The sequence below is a fragment of the Athene noctua genome, chromosome 22, assembly GCF_965140245.1.
Source record: "Athene noctua chromosome 22, bAthNoc1.hap1.1, whole genome shotgun sequence".
Taxonomy (NCBI): Eukaryota; Metazoa; Chordata; class Aves; order Strigiformes; family Strigidae; genus Athene; species Athene noctua.
In genome coordinates, this window is record NC_134058.1 from 4,105,359 (window position 1) to 4,121,762 (window position 16,404).

General features: G+C 53.4%; 1 protein-coding gene across 6 annotated transcripts in view; it reads right to left on the reverse strand.

Annotated features, from left to right (window-relative positions):
- The window catches only part of SAMD11 (sterile alpha motif domain containing 11), a 127,543-nt gene that overhangs the window by 22,427 nt on the left and 88,712 nt on the right, over nt 1–16,404 (reverse strand). For all 6 annotated transcript variants that reach the window (XM_074924572.1, XM_074924573.1, XM_074924574.1 and 3 more), the window contains 2 exons: nt 10,195–10,359; nt 4,584–4,734 (listed from right to left, as the gene is read on the reverse strand). In XM_074924572.1, the coding sequence (XP_074780673.1) occupies nt 4,584–4,734; nt 10,195–10,359 (316 nt within the window). The remainder of the gene's footprint in view (nt 1–4,583; nt 4,735–10,194; nt 10,360–16,404) is intronic.

A 16,404-nucleotide genomic window follows, 5' to 3' on the forward strand; every position in this document is an offset into this window, starting at 1 on the left:
GAACGTGTCCAGAGAGGACGGGAGAACATGCCCAAGGAGCCAGGAGCGAAAAGGAAAGCCTCCGCAATTCAGGGGGGAGGAATTAGGTGGTGAAAGAAAAAATGGTAGCAACAGCAGATGGAAAGAACTCAATCCAAAAATCCTTGCTGGGTATTTCAGGCACATCTTTGCACAGAGAAAGGCCTCTGGCTGATGCACAGCGTTTGTCAGCTCTCTGCAACGGAAGGGCAACGAGTGCATCTTGGAGACGCTGCGGCTCCCGCTCCCAGCACGCTCTAGCCGAAGGGCTCGGCTTCCCGGGGCCCCAGCAGATCAGGATGCCGATGGCATCTCACGCAGGCAGTATTTCTTGCTCCTTGGCATTCCTCCTGCCTTCACCCCATAATTGTCTTTGGTCCTGGAAGATGAATTGTGTCCCTACTGCTTCTTGCAGACAGTACCCAAGACAGCTGGCTGCTGTTACCAGCGTACCTGCCTCAACACTTGCCCTCTCTGGGGCTGAACACTGCCTTCTCGCCCTCCTGTGGGGGCAGGTTCTCCCACGCAGACCCTGGGTCACACACTGTACGCACGACAAGAAGCTCCTAGCAACTCCTGACACAGAACTGATGCATCACATTTAGCTTCACCATGCTGATCGCACTCTCATGCAGCTCACCCCGTCCAGTCTGAGCACCCGTGAGGGTATGAAAGTCTTTCCCTAAAGGGGAGGGTGCATGCAAGTGCTCCTGAGGCTTCACACGCTGTGAAAAGCAGTCTGCTCAGTCCAAAGTCCAGACTACGATCAGGAGCGAGCTCTGCAGCATGTACCAGGAGGTGAGCATCCTGGGTAAGAACATGCCAGGCTAAACGACCCCAGCAAAACCAAGTACACTGCCAACAAATTTTGGAGACGAGATCCAAGGAGTAGGAGCCAAGCAACTCTGCATCTCTGCAGGGCACAGCCACCTGCCATTTTTGCAGGAGACAGAGCAGTTTGGAGATGGGAAGTACTCCAGGCTGGAGTAGTTATGATGACACCTTTTAGTTGTACCCTTTCCTCTTCCAAGTCTTTTTATAACACTGAACTCAACCATCCTTTCATACAAACCGCCAGGTCCTGGCGCTCTATAATCCAAGTCTGGATCGATCTAGAGAAGGAGCTAGGAAACCAAAACCATGAAACCAAATGGATTCTCAAGCCTGCAGCTTGAGTCTACTTCTGGTGAGACATACCAGTTTTTCTAACTCTTTTTGACAGTTGAGGAAGCTGGAGCAAAGAGGTGAAGGGACCACTACTCCGCTAAAAGAACCTCGGAACCTGGTCTGAGACAATCTGCGAGCACACACACGTGTATCATCCCCTTCAGAGCCAGGACCCACCCACCTGCCTTGCCTTAGTATCATTAAATCTACCAGCCTGTTTCTGACCAGCAAAGATGGATTCTAACTCGTTGACAAATGTCTGAACACACCTACCTTCCCAAGTGCTCCCTAGCTCAGACTCACCACCCACCTCTTCACACCTGGAAACCTGTATATATAGTTCCCACTAGCAAGGCGAAGGACTCCGCATTCCTGTCTTTGCAAAAAAAAGCAGCACTGCCCTGATACATAAAACTGGGTCACCAGTATGAGTTTTCCCCCCTTGCTTTGCCAGACATAATGGCTGAAGTCTGGAGTGGCTAATTATTCTTGCCCACAAAGCTGCTGCACTTGAGAGCTGACCTGATCCCCACAGATCTCCCGATAGGAAGCTGAAATGGAATTTTAACACCATGCCAAACAGTTCACATCCCCCTGCATCATGCATTATTACTTCTGCTCCTGGGAAAGGAGATGCCATAAATCTACCTACAGTTTGCCTACGTACGTTAGCCAGCTTCCTCCACTGCCTTCTCTTCCGTCAGTGCCTACACCTCAACCTTTTAAAATTTCTATACCTTTGTAATAAAGGGGCACAGAGGCTGCTTTGATTTACCCTGTTGACAAAGACTATGGCAAAACCCAAGGCTAACAGCCACAGGGAGAATGGAAGGGAGAAATTAACCCTTACGGTGTTTTATAATATGTGGCCACAGCTACTCCTGACATACCTAAAAACACCTGTGGTGCTTTGGCAAAACAGCAAGAAACAGTTTGCAGGTGACAGCTCCAAGCAGGAGCAGAGCGATACACACTGACCCGTAGTGACACGCGGGTGGCTGCAGACCTCTGGGGAGCAATCACCATCACGTGAACCGATGTCAAGCAGATTTCCCAAGTCATGGCTACGGGGCATCGCTGTATCTCCCCAGCAGGACTCCCCAGCTCTGCTATCTGAGGATTATCACACCCGAGAGCCTGGCCAAGGTAGGCCACACAGGGCCCTCTCACACCTCCCTGGGGTGCAGATGGCTGCAGAAAAACCAGGCAGTTTGGTCTGCCATGCCTTGGCATGGGAGAAGGAGGAAGCATGGGATGTGCCAGGCCAGCCCCACCATGGTGATGTTTCACATGGTTTGTTTCAAAGTTCCTTGAGAACTACTCTGCATTTAGAGCAGTACGTAGGGTCTGAGGCAGGAGCAGTGTGGGAAAACAAAACCAGGGCTGATAACATGCTATGAGCCTTGTTTCAGTCTGCAGACTCTTGACGAGACTACAAAGTACACAGAACAGAGAAAAGACAGCTTCTTCGTTTCGTTCCCACCAACAGAGCCACAGGCTGGTCTTGCTTATAGGCAAATAACTAGACCTTTACAAGTGGGTGCAAATGTCCTTGCTCCACACAACATGCATGATACTGCCCTTGGAAATGAGGTGCTGAAAGACCTTCCCAAACGTTAAATACAACCTGCTTTCAAACGGAGAACCGCTGTCACCGTAGAGCAAGAGAAACTGAGGCACAGAACTCCTGCAAACTTAACCCAAGGTTTCACAGATATTTCTCGCAACATCAAGGGCAGGTTGTGCCCCTGCGTGTTCCTTTCCCTCGCCTCACCAGGACTTCCCTCTCACTTATGCAGCTATTTGTAAAGCTACTTGGAGAACTGAATCAAGGTGGAAAGTAGTGGTCTTCCCAACTGTTAACTTCTGGCCTTCAGCCTCTGTCCCACGACCTAACGAGCAACTTCTCCCTTCCTCCCATAACTGGTGAGGAACACTGGGCCTCACTGCAGTCCCCAAACTGCCAGATAACACCCTCCTCCCAGACTTAACGCTTCCTGGCCTAGCCCAGCTCCATTAGCTAGAACACCTGCCTGGCGCTGGCAAGTACCTCTGGATTTGATACATATCTAATTCATTTTCAGTTTGCCCCTCCTATGCGCAGCACCTCCCCGTGAGCAACCTCCACCCTTCCGTACGTGCCTTTTCAGCCAGGCCTCCGGCTGGCCTGGCACTTCTCCAGGCCACACATAGCTGGAGAAGTTTTCCCGATGACTGGCTGCACTGAAACTCGTCTATCTCTGCATTCCTCACAGGTCTGCCTACAATCCACACGGACTGGGTTGGATTTTATTAGGTGGGTTAGCCAGAGTACACCCTGCAGGAGAAAGGTTTACCAGGTTGGCCTGGCCCCTACACGTTGCAAACCCATCGGTCAGAAAGAAAGAAAAAACAGACAGGAGCTCCAAGGCTGTGAATGGGGGGGATGACTTTGAGCTCAACACATACATGTGCAAGCTACAGAACTAATACTGCAGCCCTCTGCCTGCCCCCATACCAAGATGAAAGCCAATGAAGTCTAGATACTGGAGCCTTTCACAGCTTTTCCTGTGATCACAGACTGGTTTGGGTTGGAAGGGACCTTAAAGATTATCCAGTTCCAACCCCCTCGCCACGGCCAGGGCCACCTTCCACTAGAGCAGGTCCCCAAACCTTTGGGTGATACCCAAAGCCTTTGTGTCCCCGTGGCTGCCAGGCCCTCTCCCGCCTCTGCTACCCTTGTCAGAAATGCATGCAGCTTTAATTTAATTTCCTTCTGAAGTTCTTGATTGCGGAGGGAATGGCTTATGGCAGAGAGCAAGATAAATGAGCTAGAATTTCCTGGGGGTGGGAGGAGGGAAATCAGCTTTCCAGTGCTCCTATCAGTGATAAAGGCAAACCGTGCCTCCTTCTTCCTCAAAAAAGAAAAATTTCTTCTCTTCCTATTCCATCCTAGAGCATTCGTTCTCTCTCGTTACCTGGGGCTGCTATAAAATGCAAACTTCAACATTCTTAACTTCCTCTGTGCCAAAGACCAGCGTCCGCTCTGGAGACCCAAGGCAGGATTGGGATCGTTCCCACGGGGCACCCAGCCTCGGACCTGGCTGCCCACGAGCACAGGTCCCCCCCCCCCCGGCGTTCCGAACCCCCGCATGTCCAAGTCCACCCACCCAAACACGCTCCAGCACCTGCACAACACCCAGGGCAGATGCTAACGCGTTACCGGGGCACCCCAAACCTCCCCGCTACCCCGGCCCAGGCGCACCCTCGCCTCCTGCCCCCTCCCAGCCCCCTGCACACGCCTCGGGGTGCGCACCGGTGCCAGAGCCCCCCCGCACCCCCCAACCCCGCGATGCGGTGGCGGTGGAGCAAACCCCGCCCCGGGGCGTGGGGGAGGCCCGGCCGGCCCCCGCCGGTACCTCTCGGGGAAGTGGGTGTCCCTGTGCTGGGGGAGGCCCTGCTTCCTCCGCTGGCTGGACGAGTTGCTGGCCGAGGGGATGTGCGCTTCCATCGCGCCGGGGTTCCGCGCCGCCGCCGCCGCCGCCACCTCTTGCCGCGCCCGGAGGAGATCTGGGGGGAGGGAAGGGAAGGGATGAGCTGCTGCCCGCCACGGGACGTGTCCCGTCCTCCCCCCCGCACACACGCACCCCAACACCCCCCCCCCCCCCGCGGCGGGACGGAGGCACCCACCGCCCGCCCTCCGCCGCGGGGGCTGCCCCGGCTCCCCGCCCGCAGCCGCTCCCCGCCGCACCCCCGGGCGATGGGGGCTGCTCCGGGGCTGCTCCCGGCTCCCCCCCGGGCGACAGAGCTGCTGCCGGGGTTGCCCCCAGCCCAGCCCGGCCCCTACCTCCCCGCCTCTGCCCCGCAGCCCCGCGGGCGACAGCCTCCCGCCGCCCGGCTCGGCTCCGCGGGGCGGGCAAGCTGTCAAGCGGCGGAGGCGGGAGGGGGGGGGAGCCCGGCCGGCCCCGGGGCCCCCCCTGCCCCCGGGTACTCACCCGGCAGAGCGGGCTCTTAGCGGGATCCGCCTCCGCCGCCAAGGGAGTTTGGCAGCGGAGGAAATTGTGCAACTACGGGAGGGGGTGGATTGCTGTTTAATTGCCTTCCTGTTGGCGGGAGGGAAGGAGGGAGGGAGGGGAAAAAAGGGAGGGAAGGATGGATGGGGGGAGACAAAAAGGAGAAGGAGGCTTTCCTGAGCCACCCGCCTTGCCCCCCCCGCCCCCTCCACCTCCTTCCGAGGGCGAGTAGCCGCGGGCCGTGGCTCGCCCCGCAGCGGGGGCAGCACCTGCCACCCCTTTGCTGGGCACCGCCGGGTTTAGCTCCATGCCCGGGACCCCCGGCGGAGCAGGGTGTCCCCCTCCTCCGGAAAAAAACAAAACAGAACAAACCAAAGCACGGTGGGACGGCCCGCACTGCGCTGGGCAGCCTTCCCCAGCCCAGCACCTCCCCCTGCGGAAAGCAGGGCATGGGGGGCTGTCTCCGTACCCCCTCGGCTGAGGAGCACCCATCCCCACTGCCTAGGCCCAGCCTAGCTGTGAGCACCAAGGGGTGCTCTCCTCAGCACGGTGACCCCCCCGAGCCTGGGGGACAGCTGTGCCCCTCACCCGGGCTGGCCCCGGCAGGCCCGTACCTGCCTAACGCAGCTCTGCTGTAGGAAAGGGCTGAGCCCCGGAGCAGATGAGGAGGGGGGAACAGAAAGCGGCCCCCCTTCCAGCCTTAGGCACAACAATTTAATCAGGCTGCAGGTCGGAAAGAAACGCAGTCCTTGTCGAAGCCGGGGTTCTGCTGCAGAACCTACAACACGGAGGGGGGACCACGGGGTGACAGGTTGACACGCGCTGGCTTGCCTGGGTGGGTGTCAGCGCAGACAAGCTGGTCCACGCCTGTGGACAACGTGGGCAAGGCCAGACCCAGCGGGAGCACACGGTAACGGGGAGCACACGTGCTCCGAGGCAGAGCGGGGACGCAGGCAGAGCTCTTGCCTCCTCGGGGAACAAGGCGGACGGACAGAGCGACGGGAAGGTGCGGTGACAGACCCCACAGCAGTTGCGCTGAGAGAGTCTTTTTCCAGCATGCTGCTCTCTCCTGGTTAAGCATGAGGAGTCTCTGAGGCCCGCCAGCCATGTGCAAACACCCTACAGACAACTCGCTTGTATCCCACAACAAAACCTCTGCTGCCGTTCACATGATGCGCAGGAAGCGCGCACACACACACACACACAGATGCGCGCTTGGAGGAAACCTCCTTCATCCTCTCACTGTGTGCTGCTGCAAAAGGAAACCAAAACACAGCTGGGGAGAGGAGGAGCAAAAGATTATCTTAATGAACACACCCTGCTCAGGATCAACTCGCATATTGAAATTGCAAAGCACTCCACATCCAGCAGCGGATCAGTCCTCTCCCCACAGCTGATTCATAAAGCTGGGTTAATAGGAGAGTGTTGCATGTCCCCGGTAACGATCCGTCTCTTTGCCTTCCCTCACACCACCATGCTGCCTTCCTCTGGTTCTGGAAATCCCAGCCATCCCTATTCCTGTGAGCCCCAAGATGTGCCCAGCCCCAGCCTGTGCTTCACCCATCACTTCATCAAATATTTTGGTGATGGTCAGCGTGTGGTGGGACTGCAAGTTGGAGTGGAAACGCTTCCACAGCTGCTGTTTTTGCTGGCAGTAAGGAGGACATCGGTACCTGAGCGTTTCCAGCCACGTTCACGCACACGCAGTCCCCGTCCCTACGCCCCCAACCGAGGGGACAAACGTTAAATCAACGTTTACAATTTTGAACTGCAAAAGTACGTACAGAATAGCGAAACGACAAACCCTATCAGATCACATCAAAAGCCTAGAGAATTCTCCGAGCCGGGGACCGTGCACCTTCAATGTTTATAAATTAATTATCTGAAAAACCCAGGTCACTCCTTATTGCCACAGCGTCTGTAATTTAGAAGTCTGGCATGCAGCCAATTCCAGAAGCCGCATTGATCCTGAATGACCGCAACAACCCCCCACACGCACACCCTCTCCTCTCCTCTTCCCCCCCCCCTTCCCTCCCCTGCGCCCCTACCCCCTCGCACAGCCCCCCCCCCCCGAGGATCTGTTATTTACAATCCTGCACTCTGACAGTTGGGAAATCAGATTGATTGACAGTGGGACGCTGGCGGATGGAGGTTCCAGGCACGCAGACAGACTGAATTCAGAATGTGGGATGAATGCCACTGGGAGAATGGGGGTGGAGAAGGGGGGTTGAAAAGCAATTAAAAAAAAAAGATTTCTAAATTATTAACATTTTTTAAATTATTAATGTTATTGGTGCCTCCATGTGAGCCCGCAGATAAACTGCGCTTTGTACTGGCACTAATAATTTATAGCCCAACCAGAGCCCTGTGGTGTGGAGACAATCCAAAATACACGAAGTTTTGTCTTGTCAATGTTACACGAGAGACTCTGTCTGTGTAGACTCCTTGTCTCCCCCTGTCCACCCCAAAACCTTAGGGTGACCCCTCACCTAACAAATGCTGATGAAACAATTTAATCATGATAATAAAAAAAATACATCAGGCTTTTAATGTAATGAGCTACTTTGCCCATTCCATGGGGGGAGAAGGGGGCGATGCCAGCCGTTCTGCAGCACAGGCTCTGCCTGGATGCGTGTGTCCCGCAGGTACCCGGTGCCCAGGTTAAGGGCTCTATCGTGACTGTCTTTACAAGACCAAAAACGTAACGTGTTTTGTGCCAAGTACACACTCTGTGGCATTCAACACTGTCTCCACAGACCTGCATGTCACGGCTGAATATTCAAGCATTTGCACGTCTGCACGTGTTACCCCTTCGTGCACGACGCACGTACACACCGTCCTCAGCTTCGCCACATGTACGTGTGGGAACTCCAGCCCTACGGCGTGTAGCTTTGCCCCGTACCTATGTATCGTGCTTGCTGGAGCTCTGCAGCTCCGTCAACACCTGGGACAGCTGAACACCACACTCAGAATCACGTGCCACGTTCACTCCGGTGTGCCTCAGCGCAGGTTTATGCCGTGCCTTTGCTGATAAGAAAATCTTTACTCCGCAGCGAAAGGAATCGCCTTCTTGCCCCCAGAGAAGCCAATCAAATCAAACGGAGTGGAAAAGAAGACAGCCTCTTCATTAACCTAACAAGGAGCCCTGGGGATTTGCACTCTAGACAGGAGATTCTCCTCCAGCTCTTGCTGGATGCTTCACCGATGCTGCCTGCGCTCCTTCCCCGGATCACGCAGCAGGTACGTGTCAGCCCTCCGCGCCCCGGGTAGGAAGCAGATTCTCACACAGTGTTGCTTTTCAGCGACGCCTCAACCCTCTGCTCCCGAGACTGGAACAGCATCACCTCTTCCATCTCCCTGGCTTTGCCTGATCCAGAGAGCTGGGTCCCTTCCCTCACCCCTCGCTCCCGCATCAGAGCTCTCGGGTTCAACGCAGGGCTTTACTCTGGAGCAAGCCGAGCCAGCATCGGGCTGGCTTTGCTCACCCGAGGGACAGTGAAGTGAGCCCAGGAGCCTTTTTTTAGGCTGTGAAGGGATGCTTGTGACTCCTGTGCTCTGCCAAGCGGTTCTCAGGGTAGAACCTGTAACTGCCTGGTGCCCCCTTTAGGCACAGCGCGGGGTGCTGCAGCCGAGCTGGATTTAGGCAGCTTCCTTCACAAGCGAGGCAAAACCTTCGAGCAATCCTTCAGTTCCTGCAGGACCCATTAGATCCTGGTACTGCAGGACTCTCGTCCCCCCCGGGACACCACTCCAGCGCCAGGACAAGGCAGCAGCATTGGACAATGGCATGTGTTAATGAAGAGGCTGCTTCAGGACCAGGTTTTGGATTTTCCCTTCCTTGCATTAACATAACTGCACAAGCACCAGCCTCCTTTTAAAGAGCAGAACGGCAGCATCTCCCCTTGAACACAGATACTGGTACAGAAACACTCCTGTGCTGCTGAAGCCTGGACACAGCAGATGGGCAGGTTCAGGGGCACGGTCTGCAGTGCACACAGCTGGCTTTAAATAAAGAAGAGCTGGGGGGTTCCTCAGCTGTCCCCAGTGCCCAGCCTCAGAGCACCATACCATCCCAGGGGGGTCTGGGGACAATTGCGTAGTGCTGGAAGCTGTAATCTACAGGGTCCTTAAGGCAACGCTCTGAGGAAGCTCTCACCAAGTGAGCATGTGCTGGGCATGGAAGAAGTTCTCTCCCTTTCAGCAACCCTTTCCCTTACTTTTCCACAGCGGATCTGGTTTTTACTAGTGAAAGCGCAGATCAACCCTTAGTGATGTAAACATAGCTGCTTTCGACAGATGATACCATGGATGAACCTGTCCCACTGACTTCAGCATTTGCCTGCTAAGCTGTCTTCACTGCAACTTAGCTTCATCTGCATATTTTAATTGTCCGTAAAATCATAAGACATCTAATTCTCATTAAGGTGAAAGGTCTTTAACACCATTTTACGCTACATCTGTGTGTAGCAACTACTGCACAAACTTTCTAAACCTAGTACTATCAATGCTTAACCAAATCCTGCAACAACATCTTGCTGTTTCAGACCCCATCACTAAATGGCAGGAGTATCTGGCACTGCCTACATCTCACAACCCCCTAGAGTTAAGCCCTTGCTCCACGCTGTGATCCAAGTAAGACTTACACCACAGAGTCTGAATGTTAATATTGACATGAACTCTTGAAAACAAAGGAAGAAAAGGACCTGCCTCACCACCGCTGCAAGATACACAGGAGTGATGTTGCAGCTAAGCTATTCCAGTAAACAGTGTGCCCCCCCCAGACAGCCACAGGAGGTATTAGCATTCATAGATGGCTGAAGGTAGATGCCCCCTCAGAGATGGTGGGAGAATCGGTCTGTGGGACACTCTTTAGCACCACCTCTATTCATCGTGTGATAAACACGCGACGCCGCAGCCCGTAAATCCTCCTCACACGCAGACGGGGGTTAGGGACATCTTACAAAATCGGTGCCGAATGGCAAAGCGAGCCCCTTCTCCCATTTGCAAGAGCGTGTACCTCCGTGGCTGGGCACTGCCATGCTGTTGGCCAGCTGGTAGAGACGTTGTTGCTGCTGCTCCTCGAACGTGCCGTGTTCGTTCAGCGCCGACATCATGCGTCTGTAGTGCTCCTCCGGGGTCATCTGAGTCACCGAGTCCTCAAGCAGAGGCGTGTGGGAGTTTTCTGAAGAGTAGAAAGATTTGGTCTTTTTTCCAGAGAGAAATACAGTGGAAAATCACATAAGTATAGGGACAGTGCAAAAGAAAGAGAAAGGGGGGGAGAGGGATATTAGCACAATTTCCCCCAACTCTCTGGCCGTACCCACTGAACTTGCTGCACCAAGGTGCCCAATGCAGCTCTCCTCGTGCTCCGAGATGTACCATTATATGCAACCAGGACACACCTACAACTTGCTAAACCTCCAAACATGGGCACACTTACATACAGGAAAGTCTACAGCTTCAATTGCCACAGCACCCATAAAACTCATGAACAACTTTTATTTTTTTTCCCCCCTAAAGCAACAAGCTTTGCATTATAATAGCATGAAATTACCAGCAAGCCTCTACCTCCAAGGTGGCAAAGAGGACAGGCAGGATGAAAGAGTTCACTGAGTTCTCATCCTTTCATCTTCGGGAATGTGACTTCTTTGTTTTCAACTAATACCTGATCAGACACGCACCTCTCCCCCCCAACCTTTCCGAACACCCGTGAGGACACAATAATGTGAGAGATGTTCAAGCAGCCAGGGCGGGTGATGCTGACAACCGCCCAACAGACAGTCCACCTGCCCAGCTCTTAGAGGAAAGTCACACAAGCAGGTTGTTTCAGACCTGTACATCTGGCTAAGCACCCCAAGGCCATTAAAATTACACCCCACATGCCTGCCTCTCCATCTTCCCCGAACCACTGCGCAGCCCAGGAGGGAGGCGCTTTGAGGAAGGCCCTGCCTGCTCCCTGGGCAGTAGGGATCCCACTAACAATCAGGGAGATAAAACCACCAAGGCTTTCTGTTTACTGTAAGCAGAACTCAGAGTAATTACCGTTCTCTGCCTTGGCGGTGGCTGCTCTAACACCGTTTTATCTTGGATCTTCCCCACAGGCAAAACCTTTTCATTACTCAGAGAGGAACTCCCAGTAACAATCTAAGCAGGCAGAAGGGAAGGGAGGGAGTGGGAAAGGCTCCCCCCAAGCTGCAGTCACAAGACCACCGCCGCGTTCAGTGACTGACAAGACCACCCTACCGTGTGCCCCAGATTCCTGCTCCTTCATCCACCTCGTTTCACAGACAGAGTCCCTCAGGGATCATGGCAGGTGACTGCTGCCAGACTGGCTCCAAATTCAAGGTGGTGGCTCTGAGCACAGGCCACTCACTTTACACCAGCATCAGTGCTGTGATGAATAGGCAGGCACTGGACATCTTGCTGGGAAAAGAGCTGCAGATCTCTCTCTGGTAAGAGAAAGCCCCCTAAACTAGCTATCAGAAAAGAGCCTGCGGCAAACAAAAGTCCAAGAGACAGAGTACCTGTAAAGTAAGGCCCTGACACAGCAGCCTAGGGGACGGTTCACTTCTGCCTTGGCCAGAATGAGAGGCCACTAGTAGCAAGTGCTGCCTGCCACCAAAACTCATTACTCAACCAGAGACTCAGATTTGGGGATGCAACCTTTAAACGTTAGAATGAAGCCACCTCCTTCCCAAAATATAGGAGGGGCTAATAGTAATAACAAAGAGTCTAAGCTGCACAAAGTTTCAATAAAAAAGGGTTGCATCACCGGCTCCGAAGGCACTCTTCCTCTACAAAAAGGGAAATTACTTCAGTCCCCTCCAACTCAGGTCAGCCGTCCAGCTCAGCACAGATCCACGATCAGCAAGGCAATTTGTGGCCATATCTGCAACCACCGATCTCTACCCCCGTGACATGCATCTGCATCTCGGGGACCACAGGCTTCCTGTGTAAATCACAGGTTCATGGCCTGCTTCAAGCTGCCTGGTAGCAGGAGCTGGATCCCCACCCTGCGCCGCCTGCGTCACATTCCGAAACCAGACCTGAAAGAGGGAGGCTGCAGCAGCAGCCTGCTCCCTGCCTGCTCCCTCCCACTCCCCGCCTCCGGTACCCAAGACTCTGGTGGAAGGAGCAGGGGGTGGGGGACAGGGCTCCCCCCTTCCCCATGCCCTTCCCACCGGGTCACTCTGTGGGCCAGATTCCCACATCCCCTCCGCACTCTTGCTGCTCCTGCCACCCCCCCAGGCACGCAGAAGTGCACCAACTGTTTCAGTTCCCTTCTGATGCTCTTAACCAAAGGTCTAAGGAGCAAAGCCACATGACACAGACCTGATTTAGAAAAACACTTTTTTTTTTTTTCCCCCACAGCTGTGTCATTAGAGAAAAAAAGGGAGGGAGGAGGGGATTTAATAACACTTAATTACCATAAACCCTATCCGATCAGCCACAGAGCAGATTTCAGGTGCAAGGAGGGGAGAGAGAAGGGGGGTAGCAAGGGGAGACTAAGAGGAAGGAGGAGTCCAGGGAAAGGTTGGATTTCCACACTTAAAACTTGGAAGATTTCACATGACTCAGCCAGCGATAATTCCAGCTTTGCCGAAGCTTTGCTGTCTGCTTTTGTCATTACCAGGGGGTAATGCGGGAGACTGATCTCACCAAATCTCTTCCAGCTGCCAGGTGTGAAACGGACTCTGGCACGGTCACTGGGAAGGCAGAGCCGTGGCAGGCATCCGCCGGCCTCTCCAGCACGCCTCCCCGCTCACCCCAGCTAAGGGGAGCCCACCTCTCCCACCCCCCCAGTGCTGCAGGGTCCCGCTGGTAGCAGCCCCGGGGAAGTCAGGCTCTCTGAGGATGCAGGTTTTCTGCTCAGCCCGAAGGACCTGTCATTGCTGCACAACCTTTTCACCAAGCTTTTATAAGGCTCGTCCTCCCCAGGCAATCCCAGCCTGTCCGTCTCCTCTCCTTTGCTACAGCAAACCCATGACGGGCTGAGGCTGCCTTTACTGAGCCACGGCAAAAGCTTAAGGAGCCTGAAAAAGCATCTCAGACCAGATTCAAAGCCAGGACTTAGCCAGTACAGCTTCAGCATCTTTGCTGCCTGAGCTGTCACTTGCCAGGGCAGAGAGGGACCGTGCCCACCCCCGCCACGCTCAGCAGCGTGGGTTTGGGGAGCAGTGAAGTTGTTAGCAAGAATGGGGCCAAACGTTTTTTCATTTGGCCTAATTGGGCAGCTACCAAAGCGATCAACATATGGATAACGCCCCCACCAAAGAAGAGTAACAAAGTGAGAGGCTGGATCTGAATTACCCAGCTGTGGTCTAGCCCCAGTTCTGGTCTACTTCATCAACCAAAGATGTAATAAGATTTTATTTTGTTTTAAATGATCCGCAATAGCAAAAAGAATGGCAGAAGGAGCAGCATATGAGCTCATCAGCCCACCCCAGGGGGTGAGTGCAATATTGTTCCCTACATGTGTTTTCCAGCACTTGGTCCAGTCTAGTTTCAAATCTTTCCAAATAATGAGGCTTCGACCAGATTTATTTTTCAGCGGTTCAAACAGGAACCAAAATACTCTTACTGATTTTCTCTTTTTTGCAATCGTTCAGTTTTACTTCACGTCTCGAGGTATCGGAGAAGCAGATCTCCAGACATGCTGTTGCGGCAGGAGCGAGGGTTTTACTTGGGGAATTGTCTCCCGGGGAGAAAGCTTCCTCCGTGACCTGCCAGCACAGCCCTCGCTCCGAGCCTCTGATACGCTCGCATTTCCATATTAGACGCGAGAACGTTCTGCTCTGTTTGACAGCAGCGCTGGCGCGGCCCTGTTTCCACTGAGATAGGGCTCTCTTTTGATCTCTGGAGCGCACACTGCGAGCATCGGGGAGGGGGGAAGGGAAGGTTACTGCTTCCCCGCTGGAAGGGTTTCCAGCCCTACAGGTGTTTTTTCACTCAGTCAGAGAGAAGGAGTGATTTACTTGGCTGCCTCTGTTCTCCTTGCCTTGTCAGGCGCAGCCACAGCAGCACGAGATGTGCCGCGGGCACGGGGTCACTTCTCCTCTTCAAAAGGCTGTTTCAGAGACAATGCAGCTGTGCCCTGAGCGAGAGCTGCATCCAGGGCCGGCCTGCACGGTGAGGGGGAGAGTGCCCACCTTGAGCTGTGGCACAGGAGAGTGAAGAAGGTGGAGGACCAGCACCCACACAAGACACGCTGGTGGGCCGGAGAAAAAGGAAGGGTGCGTCCCAGGGAGACAGCGTGGGGCTGCATGGGCTCCTCATCGCCAGTCGGTCCCTATTCCCCTTCCCACTCCTAAATCACAAACCACTCTCACAACATCTGGGTCCCCGCCAAGCTGGGGGCTCTAGCACAATCTCGCACTTCCCCAACTACCAAATTCCAGGTAACTGGTCACTAGGGACCACCGTGTTTGGAAATGGCTCGTCACACAACGCGGATCCTTCCGTTTCCAGCCAGCTCCTTGGCACAGAGCTGGGAGCACAGGGAGTGGTCCCCCCCCGGCCCCCCGCTGTACCCCTGCCACTGGAGCACTGCCCGCCCACCCCAGGATGGATGGGGAGTCTCCTGGCAGCTCTCAGCTGCGAGGTGCTCTCGCTGTTTGGGGCTCACAACACAGAAACACTGGCTACAGCTCCTCCTTTGACTCCCTTTTCATAGCGGGGGGGGGGGGGGGTAGGTAAAGGCCCCAAAAGCACAAAGTCTCGGTCCCTGTTCAGCCCTTCACTATTCTGACGTACTCTAGCATCAGCACAGCCTAAGCTTAAAATGCCTGCCACAGTGGTGGGGAGAGCAAGGCTTCCCCAAGGATCTGATATAATAAAAAACAGGTAACACAGGAGATGAGTAAAGGACCTGGCTCAGAATTTCCATTCTGTCTCACACTCTTTTTAAAGGGCAGGCAAGGCTTTCTGAGACAAAAAGTGGGAGTAGAAAATAAAAAGTTTGCTTTTACTCAGGGCTTCCCAAGACCCCTCTCTTAATGAGTTGGGGGAATCCCCGAGTCATTCAGAGTTAAGGAGCAGGATTTAGCTCCTAAGTACATACTGCAAAGCCAAGGGCTGCTTTCCTGCCTCACACTGCACTCAGCCCACTCAAGTAAACAAAAAGGTGGGAAGGCCAGAGGAAAGAAATGGAATGGGATTGTTTGACCCTGCTGCTCCCATGGCAAAAAGATCAATTTGTGCAAATTCAGCTGCTTTATTAGGGTGAATCCAAATGCAATAGTTCAGTTTCAGATGGCTTGACTAAAGTTTAGCCCATTCTCAGCCAGGCCACATGGGTTGCCATTACCTGGATTCAGTTCCTAAGCATGCCCTGTCTTGGAATTACAAAAGATACAGACTCAGCAGAAACAGCAAAGATGACAGCAGGTGTATCAAGGGTGTTAAAGTCTCAGGCCCCTATATAACAAATGAGATTCCCAATCTATAGCAGCACCCTGCTGGAACTTACCTGCACATCTACTAGAAACATTTTAATAGGAATAGGGCAGATGAAAAAAAATCAAGGAAAACAGGTAAAGAGTAGCAGTATATAGGGTTCCTCTCTACACCTTTCAGAAAAGCCCAGTAAAAAGCTAAGGTGTTTCTACTTGTATTCAAGAGTTACCAGGCAGGAGAGAGTTAAGTGAAAGATAAAATTTAGTCCGTTCTTGGGTAGTGCTAGCAATATTATATTAAGGGACACTAGCATTCAACAGCCTCTCAGAGTATGCTGCCTTTCACATCATAATTTGGGGACAAGGAGTCAAGAAGAGACAATATACAGGAACATTATGTGACATCAGGATGCAGTACAGGTCCCTACAATATATCCTCTGTATAGCATAATATAAGGGACGTAGTTTAAGAAGGCTTCAAACTGCTGCAAAAAGTCCCCTTTGAGATTCCCTGGATTGGTTAGTGAGAATATACACCTTGAAGAGTCTCAGCTGCTGGACTCCAAACCCATGAAACAGGATCTAGCTTCAGACAGCTAGTCTGCTTTTATTTTTTACCATTTTTTTTAGTGGCCAAAAAGTGGAGGTTAGGCACAGTGACGGAGATGGGTATTACTGACAGCTAATTAGTCTGAACTTAAGAACAAAGCCTTTAAGTGAATGGCCTGCAAAACCTCATTTAGGCAACCTTGAGACAAACTCATTAACTGCAGGCTCCATTACCCATTCCACTTTGCCAGTCGTAAAGAAAGTTTAAAAATCATGTTTACAGA